At 46.7% G+C, this 22,175-nt stretch overlaps 9 protein-coding genes across 9 annotated transcripts; 3 read left to right on the forward strand and 6 right to left on the reverse strand.

Annotated features, from left to right (window-relative positions):
• Positions 1–57: 57 nt before the first annotated feature.
• Positions 58–2,020, reverse strand: F4822DRAFT_424200 (aspartate kinase; the record flags this gene model as incomplete). Its single annotated transcript, XM_051460101.1, has 7 exons — positions 58–74; positions 146–328; positions 385–925; positions 978–1,201; positions 1,250–1,424; positions 1,479–1,574; positions 1,628–2,020. 7 exons carry the CDS (start codon positions 2,018–2,020, stop codon positions 58–60), a joined length of 1,629 nt encoding a protein of 542 aa, XP_051319511.1.
• A 1,642-nt stretch (positions 2,021–3,662) lies between these two features.
• On the reverse strand, positions 3,663–5,425 carry F4822DRAFT_22666 (homoserine O-acetyltransferase). Its single transcript, XM_051454077.1, has 3 exons — positions 5,254–5,425; positions 4,798–5,182; positions 3,663–4,721 (listed from the first exon to the last, which is right to left on the reverse strand). The coding sequence occupies exons 1-3, from the start codon at positions 5,261–5,263 to the stop codon at positions 3,767–3,769; spliced, it is 1,350 nt and encodes a 449-aa protein (XP_051319512.1). The 5' UTR covers positions 5,264–5,425; the 3' UTR covers positions 3,663–3,766.
• Positions 5,426–5,889: 464 nt separating this feature from the next.
• On the forward strand, positions 5,890–7,438 carry F4822DRAFT_22630 (carbon-nitrogen hydrolase). The gene is made up of 8 exons (XM_051454076.1): positions 5,890–6,148; positions 6,224–6,294; positions 6,351–6,544; positions 6,598–6,698; positions 6,749–6,802; positions 6,867–7,185; positions 7,245–7,288; positions 7,356–7,438. The coding sequence occupies exons 1-8, from the start codon at positions 6,012–6,014 to the stop codon at positions 7,405–7,407; spliced, it is 972 nt and encodes a 323-aa protein (XP_051319513.1). The 5' UTR covers positions 5,890–6,011; the 3' UTR covers positions 7,408–7,438.
• Positions 7,439–7,469: 31 nt separating this feature from the next.
• F4822DRAFT_424203 (uncharacterized protein) lies at positions 7,470–7,838 on the reverse strand (the record flags this gene model as incomplete). Its single annotated transcript, XM_051460102.1, has 1 exon — positions 7,470–7,838. The coding sequence occupies one exon, from the start codon at positions 7,836–7,838 to the stop codon at positions 7,470–7,472; it is 369 nt and encodes a 122-aa protein (XP_051319514.1).
• Positions 7,839–8,562: 724 nt separating this feature from the next.
• On the forward strand, positions 8,563–10,442 carry F4822DRAFT_424204 (putative o-acetylhomoserine sulfhydrylase; the record flags this gene model as incomplete). The annotated part of the gene is made up of 7 exons (XM_051460103.1): positions 8,563–8,597; positions 8,674–8,935; positions 8,994–9,051; positions 9,118–9,387; positions 9,443–9,888; positions 9,997–10,153; positions 10,231–10,442. 7 exons carry the CDS (start codon positions 8,563–8,565, stop codon positions 10,440–10,442), a joined length of 1,440 nt encoding a protein of 479 aa, XP_051319515.1.
• Positions 10,443–10,728: 286 nt separating this feature from the next.
• Positions 10,729–11,958, forward strand: F4822DRAFT_385646 (thioredoxin-like protein). The gene is made up of 4 exons (XM_051456645.1): positions 10,729–10,918; positions 10,980–11,058; positions 11,126–11,166; positions 11,268–11,958. The coding sequence occupies exons 1-4, from the start codon at positions 10,885–10,887 to the stop codon at positions 11,858–11,860; spliced, it is 747 nt and encodes a 248-aa protein (XP_051319516.1). The 5' UTR covers positions 10,729–10,884; the 3' UTR covers positions 11,861–11,958.
• A 181-nt stretch (positions 11,959–12,139) lies between these two features.
• F4822DRAFT_23034 (uncharacterized protein) lies at positions 12,140–15,151 on the reverse strand. Its single transcript, XM_051454121.1, has 10 exons — positions 14,947–15,151; positions 14,354–14,848; positions 14,214–14,288; positions 14,039–14,100; positions 13,890–13,974; positions 13,673–13,775; positions 13,529–13,588; positions 12,878–13,410; positions 12,629–12,818; positions 12,140–12,564 (listed from the first exon to the last, which is right to left on the reverse strand). The coding sequence occupies exons 2-10, from the start codon at positions 14,438–14,440 to the stop codon at positions 12,236–12,238; spliced, it is 1,524 nt and encodes a 507-aa protein (XP_051319517.1). The 5' UTR covers positions 14,441–14,848; positions 14,947–15,151; the 3' UTR covers positions 12,140–12,235.
• A 736-nt stretch (positions 15,152–15,887) lies between these two features.
• On the reverse strand, positions 15,888–17,517 carry F4822DRAFT_424207 (Pkinase-domain-containing protein; the record flags this gene model as incomplete). Its single annotated transcript, XM_051460104.1, has 5 exons — positions 15,888–15,915; positions 15,978–16,352; positions 16,417–16,670; positions 16,724–17,097; positions 17,154–17,517. The coding sequence occupies 5 exons, from the start codon at positions 17,515–17,517 to the stop codon at positions 15,888–15,890; spliced, it is 1,395 nt and encodes a 464-aa protein (XP_051319518.1).
• Positions 17,518–19,876: 2,359 nt separating this feature from the next.
• Positions 19,877–22,172, reverse strand: F4822DRAFT_385656 (legume-like lectin family-domain-containing protein). The gene is made up of 4 exons (XM_051456646.1): positions 21,576–22,172; positions 21,415–21,509; positions 20,064–21,361; positions 19,877–20,014 (listed from the first exon to the last, which is right to left on the reverse strand). The coding sequence occupies exons 1-3, from the start codon at positions 21,666–21,668 to the stop codon at positions 20,602–20,604; spliced, it is 948 nt and encodes a 315-aa protein (XP_051319519.1). The 5' UTR covers positions 21,669–22,172; the 3' UTR covers positions 19,877–20,014; positions 20,064–20,601.
• Positions 22,173–22,175: the final 3 nt, after the last annotated feature.

Below are 22,175 nucleotides of genomic sequence, written 5' to 3' on the forward strand. Positions count from 1 at the left end.
TGCACGATGATACGTCTATGTTGTACTGTGATGTTTCTTCTCAAGTGAGCGTGTGCTTCAGTATAACCACGGTCCTACATAAATGTATCAGTTAGCTAAAGGCGTCAAACGACGAGGCAATTCGTCCCGGGTGGGAAAAGCTTACCTGGAATGAACCGATTCTCTTGTTCCCTATGTGTCGGGATCTTAAGCACTTCACTGTGTATCGCATTCATCGCCGCGAGCGCGTCGTCCGCCCCCACCACCAGCGATATGTTGATCTTGCTCGCGCCTTGGCTTATCAAGTAGATGCTTATCTGAGCTGAAGCCAGCGCTGAAAGGATCTCATCTGGGAATTGTTAGCTGATATTACTAATGTAATAACTATAATCGAACTACACTTACTGGATACTCCGACCATATTACGCATTTTATGACCAACAACCGTCACGATAGACATATTAGGTGAGATACCAACTTGGCCGAACCGCTCGAGCTCTTCTTTGAGTCGCAACAGTGCGCTAGGGTTTGCCGGGGACTGTACTGCGAGGCTCACGTGTCTTTCGCTTGTGGCTACTAGGTCTGCAGGGATCCTGTTCCGCTCTAGACGGTCAAACACTTGCGTCAAGAAGCCTTGAGATTTGGTGTTCCGATTGCAGACGACATTGATAAGAAGAATGTCATCTTTAACTGTCACGGCAGTGGGTCTCCTTCGCTCTTGCTCCGTTCCATGGTATCCGTTCTTCAACATGAAGCTTGACAGCGGAGTAATCCGAGGCGAGGAGCTATCCGACTCATCGGATGATGTACTCGCTGGACTTATCGGAGTATTGTTAGTTGTTGAGGGATATATGATGGTACCATGTCCTAGTGGCTTGAAGACATTCTTCAGCCGTAGCGGTATGCAGGCTTCCCGAATTTGGTCCATTGTTAATGGATGGATAACCTTGGATCCAATTAGTAAGTTCATTCTCAGTTCGAAAATAGACTGAACTCACTTCACTCCCATAGTACGTTAGCTCCGTCGCCTCTTCATCCGTTACTGTTGATAACAGCCGCGCCGAAGGCACTTTTCTCGGATCTGCTGTGAATATGCCGTCGACTTCCTTCCATATTTGTAGTTCTTCCGCCGCTACACCCACTGCGCACATAGCTGCGCAAAGATCCGAATATCCCCTTCCGACTGTCTGAAGAAGCGAGTCGGGCATTATGCCAAAGAATCCTACGATGGTCAACACGCCGTCCAATTACGGTATTGGGAATCCCTTACCAGTTACGATAGGGATTGTGTTTCCACAATCCCGGATGCGCTCAGATATTTGGTCGGCCAAGACATGGTAGAACTTTGGGCCTAACCTCTCGAGTGCAGCCACTTGGTCATGAACAGAATTGCCAAAGGCAGATGATATTATGTTATCTAAGAAAACCGCTTTCGCTGGGGTCCCCTGTGCGAATGTTAGCTCTCTGCTGCCATTATTTTCGGACTGAGATAAACTTACTATGCTTGTTAGGCAAGCCGCGACTATCATGCACGAAAGCTTCTCTCCCAGGGAGATGACGCGGTCTTTAGATCGCGGCGATAATTCTCCAATAATCTTGTACCAGGAAGTTAGCCCGAACCATTATGAGATCGTTGCCAGCAACCAACCTGTGCAGCGAGCAGAAACCTCTTAAGACCTTCGCATTCCTTCTTAATATCCGATACGATGTCTTCGAAATGAGAAGTATCCCGTCCAGGGGAGCTTGAAAACGCCGCCAACACTTTCAAGTGGTTATCTTTTATCAGGCCCACCAGATCTATCAACCGTTTCTGCGAATCAACTCCTAGCTCGGCGCACGATATGCACTGCAGCAACAGACTTGTTGTCCCACTCGCCTTGACCGTTCCAGATAAGGCCGAACAGACGACGATGAGATTGTTCTCGGCGCTATACCGCGGGATGATGTTGCAGCAAATAGTCTCTAGCAACTTTCCTAAACTGGTGCCACCGTACTTTTGGACTAGCCAGGGCTTGGTCGCTGTTGCGGTCGCAGTCACCATGATTATAAGGATGAGGATGGTTTTGATTCTTGTGGAAGGCTTCTAATACACCATTGAAGATTGGTATGGAAATTAAAGAAGAGTCGTCGCGCTTTTGAAGAAATTTGTGATGCTTCTATACGAGTTCAATAAAGCCACGTTGGCTGTTGTTCTTTTATGGTTTCCCCTGAGCTGCCTCTTTGGGGGTGGGAACACAGAAACTAGCCATCGCCAAGAAAAACCAGCTCAGTCCGCGCTCGGGAACGGGGAGGGAAGGAAGGGAGGGGCGGCCGCGGAATTCCCAAAGAGCTTTTGGGGGTCGATTCCAACCACCAACCACAGGTCCGTGAGATTGCGTCAGTTTCGGGATCGTTCCCGAGACTTTCGAGAAAGAAAACACTAGACTAGGAATAGAGAATCATTCGGCGTGGGCCGACAAAACAAACAACAACACTATCACACGGGATAACTCGAGAGATCGTTAGCGTTAGAGGCGGAATCGGGGATCCTAATGTAAAATCTGCAAAAAGAATTAAGGAAATAGTCACCGGGTTTGTAAGGCTATCGGCTAGGTATCTGGGAATGGGCATATTTGAAATCCTTTGGAAATCCACCGACATACCGCTCGGTAGGTAAAGGTACCTATGAGATAACACTGAAGTACCTACCCGGATATGGTAGATACCTTCATGCATACCGTGCCGTATTATGTAGGTACATAACGCACCTACATCACAGATTGGTAACAACGCATCGATGCTAGCCGCAAAGACTGGAGACCAGGGAGGTCAAGAGAGAATGTATGTGCGAGCAGGATTGCTTCCCAAATCCCGGCCGGCATTTATGATAGGTGCCATGCCTGATAGTCCTATGCACCGAGTAGATCTTTCTTTCCTAAAGCGGATCCTCTCCCCTTTCTCCGGATTTACTTAATCCGTTCTATTATAGAGCGCGGTGTTTGAACTTGTATGGGTCCCTGTATTTTTTTTCTAACCTATTTTTGACGTTGCTTAGATAGACAGATACCATGTGAGGCCCGCCTCGGAGGAAGGGATGTGCGTACGTAAAAACATCTCAAAATGGGTCTTGTGTTATGTTTGCCTCGTTTCCCTGCTTAGGGATCACGAGATGGAGGCGTGAATGTCATATTTTACCACCGGGAATCTCCGGAACGAAACCTTTGGGCCGATTCTCACTCATCGTAAAATTGTATCTAGGTAGTCTTACTCTTACCACTCACTGCTCCCAGTCGGTCGTTTTCTTCGGTTTCGTTGCGACGTAAGCTATACTAAGCACTCTATTTGCCCCGCGGGGATATCGTCGATGAAATCGCAATACCGTAGTATTTTGTGCTCCGATCTTGTCGTCGGCGTTTACTACGTTATGTTATGCCCGAAGATCGGTGCTCTACGATCGAAGATGCTAGAAATCTGAGTCCCTGAGATCATCGCCTCGATTGTTTCCGATTCAACCGCAGTCGTAATTCTAGTCGAGGAGAAATTCGAAGTAAAGAGGTGTGTGATAGCTATCTTCATGTTCCATCTATAACAGCAGTATAATTCTTAATAAAAAAAAAAACACCCATCGTTACGTATGTGATATATACTCAGCCGTAGCAACAATGTAAACCAGAATATGAATGCTCATAGAAACAAAATATGCGGTAATCCCCTCCAATGCCTATAATCAAAACAAGAAAACGCTTGATGTACAATAAACGCAATAAAATCATTCTATACAGAAAAGGAAAAACATATCTCAACCTTCTCACCAAGCCTCAACTTCTCCCGTCAAACTGGCACCACCAGGCTGCGCTGTAACGGGAGCGGTGTCATCGACAACCGCTGTAGTGTTGTAAAATTGCGGGAAATCCTCCCTCAATTTTCCCGTAATTAGAGTTCCAAGTTGCTCAAACTCGAGTAAAAACCCGTCGTGCCCGTCTGACGACTTGAGCATCGCAAGCGAGGCGCCAGGAAGACACGCTGCTAGCCGCTCCTGTTGTTCGGGGAGGAATAGCGCATCTGTTGCGACGCTGACAACTAGCGCACCAGGTGGGACCACGGCGAGGATCGAGCGCAATGCGTTATCATCGATATTACTTTCTTCTGCCGACACCCTGCCCAGCGTCACATCATGCGCGTCCATCTTATTAGTGATGTGGAGGTAACAATTAGCGTCGAAGCGCTGAATGAACTTCTGCCCCTGGTAATGTAGATACCCCTGAGCCGAAAAGGACGGGTCCCTTCTCGTAGTCCAACCCTTGCGCTCCCTCTCAACAGGTGTTGTAACTGCTGGCGCTGCTGTTGCGACGGGGACATCCGTTCGTGGAAGATCTAGAGGCGGCTCCTGCACAGCTCTAGGCTTCTGTCTTTGCTGTTGTGGTCTCCGGCCGAAGCGGGAGTCGAAACTTGTGCATGAGCGATACGTGAGCATGGCCACCATACGGGCAGCTGCCAGACCCGCTGAGGGTTGGCCTTCTGGGATAGGTTCATAATAACCGTCGTCGAAGCGCGGGTCGGAGTATATGCACTGGCGCTGGGCTTCGGCCCAGGAGATACCCCAGGCGCTATGGTCGGCGGCCGTCGCAATCGGCACAATGCTCCGGACGTATCCCGGCTCGGTACATAACGGCCATTCAAGCGTTGTCATCCCACCCATCGAACCCCCAATCACAGCGGCGACGGATCGAACGCCTAAAGCGTCAAGAACATGTTTGTGTGCTCTAAAAACGAGAAAAAGTTGCATTAGTACTGGTGAATAGTATTCAAGCACTTGGGTTTGTGTAACGTCTAACGTACCGAACATCATCGCGGACTGTTGTCTGCGGGAATTTGCTGGCGTAGCGCCTACCTGTTCTTGGGTCAACAGTAACTGGTGATGCGCTTCCGTAAGGCGACCCGAGAACGTTGGCGCAAAAGATGAAGAAATGCGCCGGGTCAAAAGCTTTGCCGCGACCAAGGAGGGGGCTCCACCAGTCGCTAATATCGCTGCTACCGGTGAGAGCATGGCAGACAACTAAGACGTTATCGCGAGTATCGTTGAGTCGACCCCATGTCTTGTAGGCGATTGGGCATGATTCTAAAACTTCTCCCGAGTCGAGGATGAGCTCCGGGATGACGGCGAACTTCTGCCCCTGAATGAGGCTTGCGTAAAAGTTCTCAGGGTTGGGGTTGTGATCTAGAACTATAGTGGTTTGTGAGTACATCTTGTCTCCTGGAACAGATAGACAGGTAGCTTAGTTTAGGCCCACTTACGAGTTGCCATGTTGTTATAAGTGTTTGCTTATAATTTGACAAAGTAGTTTGAGATAAGAAGATAGACTTGCGAATTTGAGCAAGGGGGAGGCGATCACAGAACCACCTATATGGTAGGTAGCGATGAGCTATCATAGCTATACTATAGGCCGATTCCGTGTACACCCGGGCCTCTTGATAGTCCCGAGGAATTGGCCCGCAAACTGCATTTGATATTCACCCCACACATACATCATAGCACCGGGAGCTCCCCTGCCTTGACCTTCTAGACCGAGCAGGGGATTAGGGGGTAAGGGAGGATACATAGGTACTTACCCCTACCGGTGTTCGGACTATGTACTTGCTAGTGGATCCGGGATTTGCTGGTTCGGGATCTGCGTCGTGCTGCAGGGTAGCAGTGCGCCGTGGTCGTACCGCATGCTGTGCCGTCGGCCCCACACTCTACCACATCTCATTGATAGCAGGCCACGATGGTTCTATCCACTCGCATATTCTGCAGCGGCTTGGCTTATAGCCGTTATACCGGATTAGTTTTGTGTAGCATAAGCAGAACCCTTTGAACGGGGCCTTCGGCTCCTCCCGCACGTATGTCCTCGATAGGAACGTAGATCAAATGCGGCGTCCCCCCTGGAACCAACAATGAGATCTCTAACACACAATATCGGAAAGCCACGATCTCCTATATTGAGGCGCCATCTTGCTTTTTTGGGCTGCAAGCCGGGTCGTAGATTTTTAGAACTATCATCCGACACAATACCATGGCCCCTGTTCGAGTGGTGAAAGTGGCTGCGGTGCAAGCCGCGCCCGTTTCTTTTGACCTTGATAAGAGCCTTGAGAAACTCACGAAACTAGTCGGTGAGGCAGCGGGAGCAGGAGCGGAGCTTATCGTCTTTCCGTGAGTGGTTGAGCTTAGGGAAAAAAAGCGCGCCAACAGCAGTAATAATACGGGGAAACTAATGCTGTTAGGTAGGGAAGCGTTTTTATCTGCTTACCCGTGGCGGTATGCATTCGATGCCACAATCGGAGCCCGAGAGCCTCGTGGTGAGAATTTAAAAATCTGACAGGAAACGAGACCACACAGTACTGATTTCAAGTAGGAAGAGAATGGTTTGCAAAATACCATGATTCGGCAGTTGCTGTGCCTTCTCCTGCGGTTGATGTTATTTCAAAAGCAGCCAAGTCCCACAATGTGTATGTTCAAGTTGGCATTATTGAAAAAGATGGAGGCACTCTGTATTGTACAGCTTTGTTAGTTGGCCGAGATGGATCAGTGCTGCTCAAGCACCGCAAAGTGAGTCAACCCACCCCTCTCAAAATTCCTCGCGGTAACTAAATGTGGATTAGTTGATTCCTACGGCTGCTGAACGCTTGGTATGGGGACGAGGATCAGGGGATGGCCTTGGTGTTGTCCAAACCGATATTGGAAGGATTGGTACGCTAATATGGTGGGATAACCTAGTTTGAGGTTGGCGTGAAGATACTGATTAATTGGCAGCTGGGAGAATTACATGCCTGCCGCGCGTATGGCACTCTATCAGCAAGGGGTCGAGTAAGGGATATCTATACGATGCTTATCAGAAGAACAGAAACCTGGCTAACTATAGCGCCGACAGAATTTATCTTGCGCCTAACGCGGACGATCTTCCATCATGGGTTGCATCGATGCAGCACATCGCCAAAGAGGGACGATGTTTTGTCGTATCGGTCAACTCAGTGTGTAAAGTTTCGGATTTCCCGACGGATTATCCGCCGTTCACCCCTGAACATCATGATAGGAAACCTGATGGCACTAAATGGGAGTCTGACAATATCGTCAACCATGGAGGATCTTTTATCGTGGGACCGTTAGGAGTTCCAGTGACCGAGCCGGTTTGGGATAAAGAAGAGATTATCTATGCGGATTTGAAGTTGTCAGACGTGACGGAGTCAAGAGTAAGCCTCTTATCATCGAACAGGCTTCCCCGTCGATAAGACTAACCAGATAATTCTAGCTCGACTTCGATCCGGTTGGTAGCTATGCTCGTCCGGATGTGTTGTAAGTCACCCCTGAAGCGGGTTTTCCGCACGATGAAGTTGGAATATGATAACTAACGCATTAACAGCACCTTGACGGTAAATACCAAACCAGGGACAAACGTCCACTTTACCGAATAGATCTAGGAGGTGTTAGTTAGATTAGCAGTTAGAGTCCAAAATAATAGAATTGCTGTTAGAACTCATGCTTCTCCATCTACTTGGGACAAACACGTGTTTGGACGGCTTGCACCTCCGAGCCTAGGCTGTCCCATAACGTAGTCCGAAGGGGATATCCATGAATAAAGCAAACCCGGTTCGTACCCGCATGGCGTATGACCCGCACCCATTGTTGCTCTCCAGAGTGATTGCTCGTTTTTGGACATACGCCATTCTCGTCTGAAGGTATCCCAAACACGTGGGAATGATCCAATGGCCGAAATGGCCGTAATGACCGTAAGAGCCTCTTTTCCTTCATCTCGGTTTCTTCGCATAAGCCACCACAAGCGAACCGAATAGCCGGGACGCCGCAGGTCAGTCACGGGGAGTAAGCAATCAGCGAGGATCGCCATTTTTTTTTTCTTTAGCAGCCGCCGTTGTCACAATTGACGAAATAATAGTGCGGGGAACGCCGTCGCTTCACATCATGTATGCTGTATGTGACCCAAGTAGATACATATATTATACATGTACATATATGGGGTATATGTAGGGGATTGACCTATATTCCCACGGATAGAAGGCATATTGAGGATGCAGGAGGGACGTGGAAAGATGTGTAAGGGGGAGCTTTGCTAGTGGGTCCTTCGTCATACGACGACTTAGGAGGCATCGGGCTTTGCTGGTGTTACATTGCAGAGAGATAATGGGTAGATGGTCCTTCCCGGATATGTACGGGGGCAAGTAGTACCTTCTCTGAGAGTAAGTACATTGAGTACATCGATGCTGACGGGGAAGGTGTATAGGTAGGAAAAAAGGTAAAATCAGGTAAATCAGGTCAAATCAGGTCGGGAAGGAGTGAGGGGGATGTGAATTATACCACACGTCACGTACCTGATGCATACATTAGACATTATCCATTCCGCTATTCGGTCGCCTTATGTCTATGCTCCTTCCACCTCCGAGGAATTAGAGTTATCTGAGATACATTTAAGCCCGAGCCTTGCTATATAGCTTGGAGTTTTCAGATATAACCTTTACGACTTAACTCAACTCTCGACTCCCTAAATCTTGTCAGCAGAGTACATTCGCCAATAACATTAAGAACGCATAAAACATACACAACTCACCTTCAACATGTCTCCACCGGGATCAATTAGCAATCTAGACTGGTATGCCTACACTGTTAAAACTCTGACGGGAAGATAAAAAAAGGAGAAACATATTTCTAACAAGATAATACAATAGGGAACCCAGCTTCGACACAATTGCCGTGCATGGAGGACAAGAGCCTGACCCCATCAATGGTTCCAGAGCCGTGCCCCTTTACCAAACTGCTGCGTACAACTTTTCTGATGCAGCGGATGGGGCGAGTAAATTCGCCTGGTCGAGAGATGGATACGTCTACACACGTATGGGAAACCCCACAAACACTGTCTTCGAGACTCGAATGGCTATGCTAGAAGGTGGTGTAGGCGCTGTAGCCACGGCGTCCGGTCATGCAGCTCAGGTAAATTGTGGCTTAGGAAACTACCCGTTGTTACCCGTGTGCTAACCAGCAATATCAGTTCATGGCCTTGACTCAATGTTGTGAACCTGGACACAATTTTATCAGCACTAGCTGGCGTAAGTCACCCATGCATGGATGATAACACTCTGAAATAAGCCATGCTAAGTCGTTAATTATCGTAGTATACGGCGGAAGCTTCAACCAATTCCGAGTATATTTGAGCAAATTCAAGATCAACGTTAAGTGGGTGGTTGGAAACGACCCCGCGAAATTCGATGAAGCAGTAGACGAGAATACCCGGGCCATTTACATTGAGACCATCAGCAACCCTAAGCACAGTGTCCCCGATATTGCGGCGATTGCCGCCGTGGCGCATAAACATGGCATTCCTCTGGTCGTCGACAACACTTTCGGCATGGGCGGCTACCTATGTCAACCCATCAAACTTGGTGGTAAGTAAACTGGATTTCGCCACGTCGTAGTCCGCACACTGACTTCAATATTTAGCCGATATTGTTACCCATTCTGCCACAAAATGGATCGGTGGCCACGGTACCAGCATGGGTGGCATCGTGATTGATGGCGGCCATTTCGACTGGAGCGCATCAGGGAAGTTCCCTGGTTTCACCGAACCCGCTGAGGGTTATCACGGAATGAGATTCTGGGAAACGTACGGGAATAAGGCTCTGGCGGCCAAGGTGCGAATGGACAGCATGCGTGATCTCGGACCATGCATGAGTCCCTTCAATGCATGGCTATTCCTTCAAGGCCTTGAGACAATTTCGCTGCGTGGTCAGCGAACCGTCGAAAACACGCAGAAACTTGCAGAGTGGCTTGAGTCCCACCCATGCGTTAGCTGGGTTTTGTATCCCGGCTTAAAATCGCATCCCGATTATGAGTTGGCAAAGAAGGTCATGCCTAAGGGAGCCGGTGGCGTCTTGACTTTTGGAGTGGTATGTGCTCACCCCTTTTTTTCATTTGTGTAACTTGAGATATCACATCATCACGGCAAGCCACATAAAACTATTTAGTGCAGCCTGCTGATAATGTCTTGATTACAGGCCGGCAAAGTCGAACAAGTCCGAGCCGTGGTCGATAATCTCAAAATGGCTAGCCACTTAGCCAACGTCGGAGACTGCAAGACGCTCATCATTCACCCTTGGGTGACAACACATCAACAGATGCCCGATGATGAGAAGATCAAAGGTGGCGTTACGCGTATGTATAGGCCAACTTCCAATAATCCCGCATATTTTAAAAGGAGCATTGCTAACATAATAAATGTAATCAAACAGCCGACCTTTTGCGTGTCAGTCTGGGTATCGAAGATTTCGAAGACATCAAGCGCGATTTCGAGCAAGCCTTCAAGGCTGCGGGATTAGAAGAGGCGGACAAGACTGGCATAGATCCCTTCCAGACAGCCATGAATCTCGTAAGTGGCGGTTTCATGGGCAAGTTAGCGACAGGAGCGCCAAGACCCGGCACGGACGGTACCATACAATCCTAGGTGGCGCAAAGCATTTAATATCAGAGAGTAAGAGGGATAACCATGGGCTATATAAACGTTGAGAGCTTAAGGTAATCGGCATCTGCATTTATACGTTAGGGGACGACATATATCCAACATTAATTATCGCATGAGAAGCCATTCTACTTAATTTTGCTAGGACCTAAATTTATGTTTATTTTCCTAAAATAATTGCTATATTGAACATGCACTTAAACGCGATCCGCCCCATTAATGAAATGCCTAGGTACATATACCTCCTATGTTACAGTGAACCGAGGTTGTTTACTACTTTACCTAAGTGATCTTCGTACCTTATCATCTTCTAGCTCTTTCAAAAGGATCTGGGTATTTTCCAATTGTTAGTTTCATGGAATACTTAGTTGAAACTGTGATATAAATCCTTAAGCTATTATAACTTCCAAATAAGTAATCTTTCAAAATGGGCGGTCGAATTGATTTGTACATTGACATCGGTAAGGAACCTATACCAGCTTTCAACCACTCGTGAACACAACTTATTGACCGATGCCCTAGCGTCACTGTACAGCTACATCGTACTCATCCAAGTCCTAAAGACACAGGACCTTCTAAAACAGCACTCTGTAGAAGTCGAGTTAGCTAAACCCATCTAATAACGTATAAAGGAGTAAGCTCCTGATTCACTAACGGCCAAATCCTAGTATCCACCCAGTCCTCCTAGGCGCCATCAACGCGGGCTCCGGTATGTATTCATCCACTTTATCATCACGTACATACATGTCTCGGATCGCACCACTCCCTAACCACCCCATTAACAACACTCACCCCACTAACATCCTCCAGGCAACAAACCCCCCTGGACTTTGAAAGCTAAAGCCCAATTCGGATCCTTCGACTCGCAACGCTCCCTCCGAGCCGTCGGCCTATCCAACGTCTCACCACCAGGCGACCTCTTCGAAGCCGGGCGTACACAACTCGCCTTACGCGCCCTCCACCACGTAAAGCAGAATTTCCCAACTTCTACTTACTTGGCTACATGGCGCGCCTTCCTACACGCATTCTGGACATTACATCGTCCGCCTATTAACCCCGAAGCCTTGCGCGCAGCGCTAGAAGGCGCTATTCCGGTAGATGCATACTCCGCCGATGGCACGCCTGAAACGGGAGCGAAGAAATTGTTTAGCGCTGCGGAGGTAGAGCAGATCTTGAAAGCGGCTAGTTCGAATGAGTATAAAGATGTACTCCGCGCCTCAACCGATGAAGCGCTGAAGCGTGGCGCCTTTGGTTCGCCGTGGTTGTGGGTTACGAACGAGGCGACGGGGAAGAGTGAGCCGTTTTTTGGGAGTGACCGGTGGAGTCATGTATATGAGTTCCTTGGTTTGCCGTATCAAGATGTTGCGCTGTTACCTCCTGGTGCGGAGAAAGCTAAGCTGTGAGTTTGAGTTGAGGATGAGAGGACACAACATCCATGATTTAGTTTATATATGTAGACAATGGGGTACAATAACACACGGAATGAGTGAAAGAGTGAAAGTTTGGTTCTATGATGTAGAAGTATATTTGCTATTAAAGTATGTACGTTATATATCTGCTGTATCGTGGATTTCTATCCAATTGTGAAGTAATTAATTTGGTGGTATCTTTTCGTGAAGTAGTCGTGAAAGCCGTAGCATCGTGATATTTCTATAGGCAATGATCGTAAATTTTCAGTCGACAGCAATAATCCCACCCGTAATCGATCGCTTAATGAATTGTGGTATCATCGGAAATGACAGTTTACTCTTTTCGCAACCCCTTTGCCCCAACGCCAATTAAATCATTTCGAAAATTTCGTTGTCGGCTTCCTTTATCGCTACTATCCTATCTCTTCTCGCTTGGCGTGCTGACGCGAGCTGTCCCCCGGAAGTCCAAGTATTAGCCTTACTAATGGTCTTCTTGCGCATAATAGCCAAGATATCCTTTTCCATAGTGTCGATACCCTTCTCGATCTCCCTGTCCTCTTCGCGGTATTTCTTCTCGCGTTTCTCGTCAATCAAGTACCAAAAGAGGACGATGACGAGAGTGAGTGGTATCGTCACCGCAAAGTATACCCAAAGTAGGCCTGAAACGTGTGTTCCGCCACCAGAGCCGTCGTCACTCCCTAATTAAGTTAGTTAATTTTCAGACCATACATATGAGACAAGTGTAAAATGCCAATAACATACCAACACCGAAATCGAAGAACGTCATACTGAAAACCGAAGCCATAAACGTTCCTGGAAGGAACACAGCACCGAGGAGGGACAACGTTTTCATGGCAGTACCATCACGCTTGGTTGCATGTGCTACTCGCCTTTGCTGAGACGCAATTTCAAGGTTGAGCTTAGATTCCTTCTGGGCCATGATGTTGTACAGCTATTCATTCAAGTCAATAAATTGAAAATTGAACACCAATAAGATCTGGAATAACTCACTGCTTGACGTTGGATGTGTAACCTCTCCAACGTCGTATGGATATAATGCTCCATGCCTGTCAATTTGACGCGGTAGAAATCCAATCGAGCCATCATACTACCATGAAGGACCCTCAGGGCAGCGGGCTGGCCTTCTCTTGGCAGGAGTTGCTCGAACTTGTCCATCGCTCCCTTGATCTCCTTTACAATTTCTTGGTAAGCTTGCGGCCGCTTCCACAGAACCTGGGAGTGACATTCTACAAGATCTCGATTAATCCCGTCCACGTCGAACTCCTGATAAACTTCCTTCTCATCAATCTCGTTACGCATCGTGATGGCATTTTCAAGACGACGCAGCCAATCGCGTAAATCACGTTGCTTCTTGTCGCCTTTGGATGCAAGATCATGAGTGAGAATGATCATTGGGAGAAGTAAAGGATGACCGGCCTGACCACAACAGGCGGTCAAGTGCTTAAGCGAATCCGCGATATCAGAGCTCGTTGTCCCTTTGACGAATCCTGAGGTGATACCGGTCTTGTATGAGTACGACAGCACTGAAGCGAAATTAGTTACTGCTATTTATAGGACGATTGAGCGTTGAAGCGACTTAAGGTCCTGAAAAAACCGGAAGGATAGCGAAATGGCGGATGATCCAAAAAGAGGGTTGCATACTTATCTCCCATCCTCGAGTTTTGCCCTTCTTACGCACGTCGGATTTTCGGAAGATGATTTCTAAGGAGTGTCAGTATAGCGTTCGTCGGAAACCGTCTTTAATTTGATAGTGACTGAAAGACGGTCGAGATAAAATGTTCTTACGTAGATGGCGATTATCATCGTTCTCGCTATGGTCATGGGAGCACCAAAAGAACGGCCCAACGAGGCTACTACCCTCGATTGCCCTGAATGGTAGGTGCCATGTCTATATCTTAGCGTTAGTAACTTGCTTGTATAATGAAAAATATGAGAAATATCCCTAGTCCCTTTTCATGTGGAAGAAAACTGGGCTATTGAGAATGAAGGAATGAATACGTACGTTCACCATATTCCTATACTGCTTCTTATCAAGCGATATATGATCGGGCGCAAACGTATTTTCGTGGTTGGCATCTTTTTGGACACTATCGCGTATCAGTCTCAACCCCATGTTCACCGCTTACGCCCGAAATAAGGAGGCTCACTCACATCAGACGAATCCCATCCTGTAGTTTCACTCCATCCTTCAATGGCCTTGCACTAAATGTGCCCTAAATATTGAAGTTATATTAGTCAAGTACACATGAGGGATCTCGAGTCAAGCAATTTGAAAATACCCCGCAAAGTCTCAACGAAGATTCGACATTAGATGAAATACACCTACACTTTGATGGAGGAAATTATGAAAATCATCCTCAGTCACCAAACTGTGTTCGTCGCAAGTATTATAACTCGTATCCTATAATAAGGCAAGTGGGTTAGTGCTGGTCCGTGTCGAGCCTCTTAGGTCTAATAAGTAGGTACCGAATAATTAAAGATCTCCAGGTAGCTCGTCTTCTCCTGGACAACTTGACACAAGTCGACGTGCCAATCAAATAGATAGTCGTCCATATTGATACCACTCAATAAATCCCAATTAGCATACAATAATAATAAGATATCATGAAATCAATCAGGTGAGTGGCAACGCAAGATATGTATTCAAAAAATTGCAGATTTCAGAACATCTTCAACTAGATTTCGCATGTGACGTGACTTGATGTATATGACTTGCAGAACGAATCGAGGCGCAGCTCCCGAGGTTTTGCGGAGAAGTTTGAGGCGGTGCTTCTCTGGACCGAACCGTTTCTTGCAGTTTGACGTCGCAATTCAGTTGTAGTTAGATGCAAGATTGAGAAAATGGAAAATCCCAAGAGCCCCAACAAGTTGATGAAGATAATAAAATCAAATAAAATGGGACCCGAATAAGGTAATTAAGGCGAAATTCAAAGAGGCGGGTAGACTAGGTTAAGTTAGAAGCTTATCCCAAGTAAGCAGTTGGTTGTGGATACTAAAAAACGGGATTGGGCGGAGAATTATGGATCGCGGCTGTCTCCCGAACATCCGTTCCAACTCACTTTTATATGTAGGTACTTTTCCTTCGCCCATACATTCACTACCGACTATGTATTTATATGTAGCCTAAGCTCCCTCATTTAATTCATACATCTCCAATCCAGCACAACAATCAGGTATCTATTATAATTCCGAGAGTGATGCGTGGCTCTCTTTGAAAGGTTGGAATAGAAAATAATTCCCGATTCTCATCTACTGGCGGTGGTTGTCCTAGATTCATCAACATTAGGCACGTATAAAACACAAAAAGGACAAGGAATTATTCCCGATATAAGGCGACTTTTTGGTCGGTAAAATACAACCGACATGGTGGGGTCCTCTGGGGTTGCTCACATAAAATCATCATAAGAGTCTCATTTTCCCTCATTTTTTGGTCTCCCCATCAACGTGGTCGGGCCATGTTTTTCACGTTCGTTGGATAGTTGTTCTACCAAATGGCGGATCATCTGTGGTAACAAGATATGTGTCTCACAATGCATTTATCTATGCTTTCGTGTGATAAACGCAGACATGAACTACATGCAGCATTCGATGCAACGCAAGTGACGCAGTGCTCGCGAGCTAGAACACGTAACTCGTTGATCATCTGACCTATATTGCATATTGTAGAATTTACCAAGGCTAGGTAGGTATCTACCGTATTGTGGTCGCTTTTATTTTTCCCTCAGATATCGTAAAGACGACTTCTTAATGGTTCGTCTTGACAACATGCCATGTTTCTTTTAATTGTCCTTTTCAATTATGTACCGGAGCATTCAACATAATCCTGTTCCTAGTGGCCCGTATTATCGCTTTTCCCTCGGGAAAAAAAAATTGATAAGAGCCAATGCTTCTTATAAGTTTCGTACTCGCTCGAGTCCAACCCAGTTGGTACGGCCTGGATCTAAGTATGCTGCAGTGTGCACCCCGCCCAAAACTACCCGCAAAACGATTCATCGACTTATCAAAAGTCGGGGAATAAGTAGCCATACCTATAACAGTTAGCACAACAAGATCAGCGGTTCGTCCGAATACAAATTATGGCTTGACTTACTCGTCGTTTCCTGACTGGCCGTATTTCTCCGTTTCTTCAGGATACCTGTCGAATTGGCTTGCATCACCGGCACCGGCCTTGACTGGAGGCGTATAAGGAGCGTCGATATCCTTTCTTGATAATCTGTCCCAGGTGACTTCTGAGAACCATGGGTGGTTTTTCACGTCCTGCGACCCGCCATACAAATTGCCCAGTCGCTTTGTCAGGTCTGGCGTTATGAGAAGCTCGAGCAAATTCTGAGCGTCGGGATGGACGTATGCCGGATACTTGACCTTCCCTCTCAGAATGTTTTCATAGATCTTCATTGGCGATCCACTGTCCCAAAACGGTGTATAGCCGCAAAGCATCTCGTAGATCAAAATGCCTAGGGACCACCTATACAAATCAGATGTGAGCAACAAAACTACCGTCATCATATTATAAATAAAGCAAAACTTACCAGTCAACCGATTTATTGTAGCCCTTGTTAGAAACTACCTCCGGTGCCAGGTAGTCTGGAGTCCCACATAAAGTCCATGTCTTATCCGGTACCCTTTTTGCGAACCCAAAATCTGTTATCTTAAGGTGTCCGTGTCGGTCCAGAAGGAGGTTTTCCGGTTTCAGATCCCTATAAATGATGTTTCTCGAGTGTAGGTATTCAAGTGCGAGAGTGACCTCGGCGGCGTAAAATTTGGCCACCGGATTCGGGAATCGCTAGTATAAATTAGCATCACGTAAACTCAACCCTCGAATAGCAGCTCACGCACCCCTGATTTCCTCAGTAAAGAGAACAGCTCGCCGCCCTCGACAAAATCCATAACCATGTACAAGTTTCTAGGGTCCTGAAATGTCCCCCACAACGTGATGAGAAAAGGATGTTTAACTTCTCCCAGCATTCGACGTTCGTCATTGGTGTGTTCGACTTGCTTCATCTTCACAACCTGAGCCTTCTTTAAAACTTTGATAGCGTAGAATCGTTGGTTGTGTTTCGATTGTACCAAATGCACCCGCCCAAAACTTCCAGTACCAAGCGTTCGGAGGAGATCGAAGTCGCCGAGTGAGTATTTCCCTTTTGTTACCCTAACCTCTGAAGGTTGCGCTTGGTGTTGTGACTGTTGTTGCGGCGGAGGCGCACCGTGACCTATTTTTTAATGTTAGACGAGTGAAATATGCTAGTTATAATCACATGTGCCGTACCGTCATTTTGTGGTAGGTTAATTAGGTTGTTGATGCTCGGTAGGTTGTGTGATGTTCCTACTTGCGCGGGGCTCGGTGTAGGTTGTAGCCCGTAGGGAGCGGCCTGATGGGCTGCCGGTGGATTCATTTGCGGCCCTCCACCAGCAGAAGCTGGCGCTTCGTGATTATTTTGTGCCGTAGATTGCGACTGCGAAGCGGTACTCGTAGCGCTTGTGCTATGCGTCGGTACTGTAGTGAGAGAGCTCGACTCGAACGTCCTCGAGGATGTCGGGGTGATTGGTGTAACAGGACTCGTAGGCTGGCTAGAGGAATCAAGTTTTTCCTCCTTAGTCCGCTTCTTCTTAAGAAACCCTAAGGTCGGCATGTGATATGATGTCAAGAAAAGCGAGGGATTAGTCCCCTCGTGAAGGTGAATAGAGGTAGTAAAAAGGTATCGTGCTGTCGCAAAAAGTTGATCCGAAATTATGGACCAGCCTTGCGAATATTGAATGGTGTGAATATCGTGGTGGACTGCGACTTCAGAAATTCTCGGCGAGCAGAAGGAGGTAATAGTTAGATAATACTCAGGTTTGTGCGGACCTAGGTAGGCAGGGGAAGAGCTGGCAGGAGGAATTGTTTGGAACTGGACGTATTGTAACGCTCCTTCGCCAGGATGTCAGAACGTGGGTGATGGGCACGGGGAGGGACCCGAGTAAGTAAAGCTAACTGGGTGGAAGGTAATGTCGAATTGGGCTGTGTAATCGCCGATTTTGAGCTCAATTATTTTTTGATGGAATAATAACCTAATCCTCAAGATACCTATGTACCCAGCCTTACTCTTTTTCCAGCTGCTCAATGATTAAGGGTCGTCCTATTCTAACACAAAGAATAGTAGCAGCAGCAATAAGACAGCGGGTAGACCAATTGAACCAATGAAGTTACGTCAACTTTTGCGCCAGGCAGGTTTTCTTTCTTTCTCCGACGAATTGAACAAGAAAGAAGAAAACCGTGGGAATTTTGAACATCTGTTGCCCGTAATCACCAGATGAGGAAATAGTAAAAAAGAGGCAATTTTTGGTTGAATTGGGTTGAAGAAATTGCGATCGATGCAAGCTTAACGACGAGGTAAAAGGTTTAGACGGAAGCAGGTCTTGAGTCGTCGGTGCGAAGGTCGACTCGAAAAAGGCGACAAGTGGGCTGGGATGACGGCGAAGACGAGCGGGGAGGAAACTTGAAAGTCAAAAACGTAGGACCTTAAGGTAAAAGGTACCTAACCCAGGTAGGTAATGACCTTACTGGCGCTAAGTATATGCAGCAGGCAATGTACATTTGTAGATGTACTGAGTATACAGCACCTGCTTCCTGCTTCGTGCAGAAACAAGAAACAGGGGACAGGGAACGATAACTGAGTTTCGAGTAATGTTGGTGTATGTATCTTTTTTTAGGGGTCTAGTGATGTATGTAATAGATCGATCGTGTACTTACTTACATTTTTCTCTCTATCTCTCTTTCTACCTTAGGCAAATAGCTAGCCTACATAAGGTATTAACGCAAGTAAGGGAGGAATCAAAAGAATTAGGTAGGTTAGGTTAAGTTAGGTTAGGAAGGCAGGCGGATTTTACCAGATAAATGGCAAATAAAATGCTATACGTGGGCGAAAAGTAGCACGAGCCCACATAACGCATTCCCCCCTATGTGTGCTATAGGCTACCACTTAGAGTCGGCATGCAAATACCTAGGTAGGTATTCCGTGCTTAGGGTGGCTTAGTGCTTCGTCACAGGAGCCCTAAAAGCCGTCGACCGCTTCAATCTAAATGCTGCGTGCTGCAAGTTGCTAGCAGTACGGACACAGCAAAAGACGAAGAAAGAAGGAATATGGTCGACCATCGAGAGGATCGAAAAGGTGGGGGCCTTTTCCCTTTTTCTCTCGATGTCTCGCTTTAGGACCCAACCACCAATACCAAGCGGGGTTAATACTAATTGCTGAAGGCTGTGACGAGTTAAAAAGATTGGTTAGAATGTCTGAAGATCAAGAAAAAGCCGCATTCTTCCTGTTACCTTGCTATTATCACTCTATCTTCCGATGTATGTAGTAGTTTCTTCGGCTCCAGTAAAACGACCAAGCCGGATTTTTTTGGCTTCAATCCGAAGGAAATCTCATGTGGACATTACGTAGATCCTATATAATAGTGGGTTGCGAAGCTGGCGAATAGGTATGGGAGGGTTCCATCGTCATTCAAGATCGGAACCAGATAAGATCCCAAGGTGTATTGCTGGATGGTTAGTTGTAAACGAGACCGTAATATAACTCTCTTAACTTTTTTTAGAACCCTACCATGACATGGATGTACAAATATTTCAAGATTTAGATTACCTGATAGGTATAGTGAAGATACTCGATGATCTGTATGGTGTGAGGTGAAGGTAATGGTGGGTGGTATGAATGGACGGATGAATGATACGGGGAGGTACTCTCTCCGTTTCTTTTCCCACTTTCGACGCACTACACCACTGTACCCATGCAACACTAACCGTAATCGCTTAGTCTTGAGCTACCCTGGGTACGTATCAACGTGGGGTAAAGACCTCATTGAGGGCAGTTCTCCAGGGCTATTAGTAGAAAACATTTAGCGAACTGCAGTTATAATTTACTTAGTGTCGACGTCATTTGTCTTGAAATAGCATAGGGGACTAATGCTGAGGTGAGAGTGTCTACCTAGGTATTTATAACTAACTCTGCGCCCAACACCAAATAATCATCAATCTTTAACAGTTTACGTTTGAGCTTTATGTCGCGCGTACTATGTGTGCGGCTAGCTTCCTACGCAATAATCTTAAGCTGTTTGACTCGTGCATTGGACTAATTTGAGCTTCTTGACACAGTACGTTGTGTCTATAACTACTGACTACAACATTGACGCTTCGGATAAGATCCCCCGATGCCACCTTTACGAGCCCATACAATGACACGACACATTTTGCAACCCTACGAATACTATTATTCGATTCACTCCATACATCAATTACCTGCCGAAGGTATTGCCGGAGATGGTTGGTAGCGATTGTCTTCCTATGGGTTGATGAGCCAGACTTCGAAGTTCCACCAAAAGATCTAGGCTTGCTATAATAGAAGCCTCTAATTAACAAGTCGAACGCTATCTCATATACGCTACAACTTGGTACAGGTAAAAACTACCTAAGTACCTAGGTAGTTTGTTTTCTGCTGGGCTAATTATAGGTGGTTGAGTGATTCGAACACGTTGAGATTTGTAGCTTCTTCTGCATTTAGTTCTGCTATTTAGTTTTACACTGCCTATTGACGCCTGTCAACCTCGTAAGCCATTAGGAACCCATGGAATCTCACAAAAAAAGACCACGGCCCTGAAAGATTCATATACTGTTGATATGTACTTCTGCCATTTTCGGCATATATCGCCCTACTCCTAATTCACGTACTTTTGCGAATCCCTTAAAATCGATGACTTCTCTTCTGATTTGCCCGATATGCCGTGTATCCTACGTATGCTCCGCCAACCACCAGTCCGAAGAAGATGATCTTGAAGAAGAACCAAGTCCAGCTACCACCTGTCTGCTGTTGAGGCGACTTAATACCTCCCCTACCGGGGGTGGGTTTGCTGGACGAGCCTCCCGTCACGTAAAGATTCTTGGCGTCGATAGAAATAATATCGTGGTTGTCACTCAGCTCGCCTGTTTCGGCGCTAAATCCAAGGTACGTTACCGAGGGGATCGCTGGTGGCTCGCTCGTCTCGAAGCACAACTGCCATTCATCTTCGCTCTTATACTGGAGTTCCAACTTCAGAGATTTATCCTGAAAATAGGTGAGCTTTAGTTTCGTGGGGATGTTCGCGTTTCGGATGCCTCGAGCGGAGCAGCCAGCAAATTCGGTATCTTTTCCGTCGTTATCCTTGTTGTATGATGTCTTGCCGTCACCAACCATCGCCATAACGTACGGGAAAACGGTACCGGGTCGGTTGTTCTTGTAAGTGTCGATGAAAATGCCAAGGCCCTCGAAGTTGTCTGCATGTCCGAAAACCGGACCGGTTTGACCTCGCTCTTTCGTGAGCCACATCGCGAAACCATCACCGTATAGCTGATTTTTTCCATGGACTTTAAACTCGACGGTGATTTCCCAATTCGTAGCAGTCATAGGTACTCGAGAAAATAACCATCCATTTTGCGATGGGCGATCCGAACTCAGACGTATATACCTAAAATAATGATAAATATCACCGGATTTAAATGCGGATGGAAATCGACGTACGAATCCGTTCGAACTATTGTGTCGCCTCCAAAATCGTACCACCGACTTTGCATGTCGGAGTCTAGGTAGGGCTGCTTTAGCGTGTGGGTTCGAAGCTGGGAGACAATATAATTGTTTAGAAGTGGTTCCAGCAAGGTCTAGTTCGCGCGCGCAAGACTCACGGAAATAGTCCTAACATTTCCATCTTCGTCCCTATTCACGGCACCCCAAGCTGTGGCCGCCAGCCATAGGGCTGACAGCGCTGTGAACCACATGACCGGATACAATTATCGGAGAACGAGAATAGGAGAGGGACGAGTCGATGGAAGGGAAAAAAGGATACGGCGATAAAATGCAAGTAGAAGCGAAGAAGAAACAAAATAATAAGAGAAGCTGGTGTCGACCTGGTATGGCGCAAAAGGCCCTATGAAAAAATGAAAATTGATCGTGTGAGAAGCGGACGATGTATAATTATACGATGATAGTTGGCCTCTCCTCAGCCGTGCGGAAAAAAATCTGGGGACGATTTTCGTCAAGTGGCCAGCTATGCTGCTATGTTATTCCACTGAGCTACCCCTGTTTAGCCTCTATCGTATTAGGTACATATGTACATAAATGTACATAACTGGGTACGTATCCATTTATGCACATACTCACAAATGTACCCAGGTACCTAGGTATTTTTCTGGTGAGAACATTGAAATGCCTGAATGCCCAGCCACATGAACTAACGCACCGCCGCATTCATGGATCCGGTTTCTTATTTAATCTCAGTGAAGTGG

Source organism: Hypoxylon trugodes, assembly GCF_022578975.1.
Source record: "Hypoxylon trugodes strain CBS 135444 unplaced genomic scaffold F4822scaffold_1, whole genome shotgun sequence".
NCBI classification, from domain to species: domain Eukaryota; kingdom Fungi; phylum Ascomycota; class Sordariomycetes; order Xylariales; family Hypoxylaceae; genus Hypoxylon; species Hypoxylon trugodes.